At 59.1% G+C, this 3,509-nt stretch overlaps 1 protein-coding gene and 1 long non-coding RNA gene across 2 annotated transcripts in view; both read left to right on the top strand.

The window, feature by feature from the left end:
* CHRNB2 (cholinergic receptor nicotinic beta 2 subunit) overlaps positions 1-1,704 on the top strand; it is a 4,579-nt gene extending 2,875 nt beyond the window's left edge. Inside the window, exon 6 of the mRNA XM_077764048.1 lies at positions 1,489-1,704. Coding sequence (XP_077620174.1) covers positions 1,489-1,704 — 216 coding nt within the window. The remainder of the gene's footprint in view (positions 1-1,488) is intronic.
* A 699-nt stretch (positions 1,705-2,403) lies between these two features.
* LOC144231616 (uncharacterized) lies at positions 2,404-3,083 on the top strand. Its single transcript, XR_013335112.1, has 2 exons — positions 2,404-2,463; positions 2,767-3,083. It is a non-coding gene; the product is annotated as an uncharacterized LOC144231616 (long non-coding RNA).
* Positions 3,084-3,509: the final 426 nt, after the last annotated feature.

Genomic DNA, 3,509 nt, shown 5'->3' on the forward strand with positions numbered 1-3,509 from the left:
GCGCACTGTCCGGGCTGCCCGGGGCGCAGTGGCCTACTTGGATGCCTCAGACTCGGATCAAAGCCCCAGTGCTCCGTCTACACCGGGTGTTTCTCCTCCAATCTCCCCGCCTTTTAGTGAATGGCATCCCGTCCACCCGGTGGTTCAGACCAGAAACCTGCAGTGCTCCTTGACTCCTCTCTTTCGCTCTTACCTCCCCCACCATCCAAATCAGCAGACTGTCCTGTCCTGTGAGCACAGTCTCCAAAATCCTTCTCGGCATCTGCGCCTGCCGCCCTGGCTGGGGGCCTGGACCAGGGCAGAGTCTCCTGGTGGTGGCCTTGAGTCCCACTCCATCCAGATGACCGATGCCTCTTTCTGTCCCCGCCTCCATCACTGGCTCGCCCGGCTGGCTAGTCTAAGCAGGCTAAGCTCTGTGCTCCCTCAGGACCTTTGCACACACTGGGCTCTCTGCCTGGAATGCCCTTTCTTTTTACTGGGACGCCTGTAGATCATGCCGTTCATGTGTCATAAATTCAAGCCCCAGGTTGGGTGTGGCGCCTACTTAATAAGGAAGTCTTTTAAAAAGTCTGTTACTATTATTCATCTTTATTCTCCCGTTTGACAGTAAGTTGTAGACATTGTGACCCTTTATCCCAAGTACTTCAGGGTGTCTGTCCTGAGAACAGTGATGTTGTCTTGCGTAAGCAGGTTCAATGATCAAGTTCAGGAAATTTAGCATCGATATATCGGAATCTGATATGAAGTCCATATTACACTTCCAGTTTTCTCAGGAATGCCCTCCGTAGCACTTCCCCACTGCAGTCCAGGGGCTCAGACTGCGTTCAGTGGTCCTGTGTCTTTCTTTTTCTTCCATCTGCAATGGTTTCTCAGCTTTGTTTTTCATGGCATCAGCATTTTGAAGGATACAGGCTGAAGGTCCCGGTTTGGGTTTGCCCGATTGTTTTTTTCTTTTTCTTTTTTATTTATTTACTTAATATTTTTTAAAATGTTTTTTATTTATTTCTGAGAGAGAGAGAGAGAGACAGCGTGAGCAGGGGAGGGTCAGAGAGAGAGGGAGACACAGAATCTGAAACAGGCTCCAGGCTCTGAGCTGGCAGTCAGCACAGAGCCCGACGCGGGGCTCGAACCCACGAACTGCGAGAGCATGACCTGAGCTGAAGTCAGACGCTTAACCGACTGAGCCACCCAGGCTCCCTGATTGTTTCTTTCTTCACTGTATTCCTGCCACAGCCAGGTCCTTCCTACTTATCATGTGCCCTTAAATGTCACTTCAAAGAGGCCATCCCAGATGGCACCTGAGTGTGTGTGTTTTGTTTCCTCTAAGCACCGGGCTTCGGGCTTCGTGTAGTGCCCGCATCCTGCCCGTCTGTGCCCTAAGCCACAGCGTGTGTTTGTCCTGCTCTCAGTCACACCCCGGGGCTTGGTGCCAGGCTCACAGTAGGCACCGTGTGCCAGGTGAGCCATTGCCCAGCTGCCTCTTCCCAGGCCCCCAGGGAGCGTGTGCAAAGGCCCCGATGCAGGCTGAGCGGAGCGGCTCTGAGGGGAAGCCGGCCCTTCATGCAAGCCCTGTGGCAGCGCTCGGCCCAAGGGGTTCTTCTCTCTCTGCCTGATTCGGTCCCGCCTGGGGCCCGGTCCTCGCCCCCTGGGGCCTGCGTGCTGGAGGCGGTGCTGATGGATGGGCCCGCAGCGTTCTTGCAATAATCGAACCCCACTCAGCGGCGCTCTGCTGTGGATGCTGGGGTCACAAATGAATCACCCGGTCCCTGTGGCCGGGTGGGGCGGCAGACATGCAAATTGAAGTGGCAGCACAGGTGGGAAGAACCATGGTGGAGGTGTGGACATGGCGCCCGGGGTCCGGGGTCCGGGGCACAGGGTTCATTCTGATCAGGAGTGTCAGGAAAGAGCACTTCGTACAAGAGGTAACATTTGATTTGGGCTCCAAAGAATGCACAGGACTTCGCCAGGCAGAGAAAGGGAGAGGAGAATTCTAGACAGAAAGGACGCTCGAAGCCCAGAGCCTTGACGACAGTGGGTGGGCTCGCATTTGTCACTGTCCCACTTGGGAGGGTGGACGGGCCCTGAAGGCGGAGGGGCCCTGAGGCTCTGGAGCAGGTCACCCTGGAGCCATGCTTTGGACAAGTGACTCTGGGTTCATGTAGGGAGAGAGTGGTGTGTGTGTGAGTGTGTGACTGTGTGAGTGTGTGACTGTGTGTGTAGTGAGACCTGCTTATGCCTGTTCACACTTGTCCTGCATCACGTGACTGGTGCCCGGCCTCCTCTGTCTGCTGCCCAGGTGAGTGAGGACTGGAAGTATGTCGCCATGGTGATCGACCGCCTCTTCCTGTGGATCTTTGTCTTCGTCTGTGTTTTTGGCACGATCGGCATGTTCCTGCAGCCTCTCTTCCAGAACTTCTCCGCCGCCACCTTTCTGCACGCCGGCCACTCGGCACCCAGCTCCAAGTGAGGCCCTCCCCAGCCTGCGCTCCCTCGCCCGTGCCCTCTGACAGTAGTTTGGGGCGGAGGAGGGACAAGTGTGCTCCAGGTGGGGGGGGCTGCCGTGGGCACATCCCGTCCCGACACCCGGGCCCCTCCCCAGCACCTCTGGCGCCACACCGCAGCTGCCCTGTCCCCTTGCGCCAGCCAGGTGGTAGCGTGCTGGTCGGCCTTGCACGCTGCGGCGGGGAGGGGCCGGGTCGGGGCAGCTCAGAGGGAGGGGCAGGGGGAGGGCCTGAGTGTGTCCTGACGCGGTCCCTTCCTGCACAGACGCGTGTGAGCTGATGGGTCTGCGTAGGGCCTGACCTGGCGCTGCCTTCAGGCTCCTGGGGGGGCCACCAGCCCAGCCTCACAGCCCTTTGCTTCCAGAGCCCCAGCTCCGCCTGCACCCCTTCCTAGCCCAGGCCAGGGTGTGGTGGGCAAGGCTGGGGACCAGGGAGCCTCTGAAGTCTGAGTCTCCAGTGACCTGCTTGGAGCCCAAGGTCCAAGTTCTCCAACTGTGTGCAAAACGCAAGCTCACGGGCTGTTTCTCTCCACTTGAACTGACCGGGTGTTTGGAGTCAGTAAATCGAAGCTGTTAGTGTTAAGCCGACCTGACCTTCCTGCCCTGAGCAGAGGGGTCCCGGGCAGGAGAGAGTCAGCCCTGCCCCCCTCCCCCAACCAGATCTGAGCTGGGCCGAGGCAGAAGCTCGTGGCCACCATTGGCTCTTCAGACCATGTGGCCTTTGCTTCTGTCCCCTGGGCCCCGGGGGCCTGGGTCCTCACTGCTCCCAGGGACGGGCAGGGGACCACCTGGCCTCTTAGCCCAGGAAACAGGCCCCTGACAGACCCCCTGCCCCCACCCCTGCCGCACGAGTGGCTCTGACCTGTGGCCCCAGCCCGTCCTCAGCACCAGGCCAGCAGGTGGCCGGTCACAGAAGGGTCAGTCTGCCCAGTGCAGCCGGAGGGCCGGTGCTGTCGTCTGGAGCCCCCCACTTCCACAGGCACAGCAGAGGTGGGGGCAGTGCTGACGG

Source organism: Crocuta crocuta, unplaced genomic scaffold, assembly GCF_008692635.1.
Source record: "Crocuta crocuta isolate KB4526 unplaced genomic scaffold, BGI_CrCroc_1.0 scaffold528, whole genome shotgun sequence".
In the NCBI taxonomy this organism is placed as follows: Eukaryota; Metazoa; Chordata; class Mammalia; order Carnivora; family Hyaenidae; genus Crocuta; species Crocuta crocuta.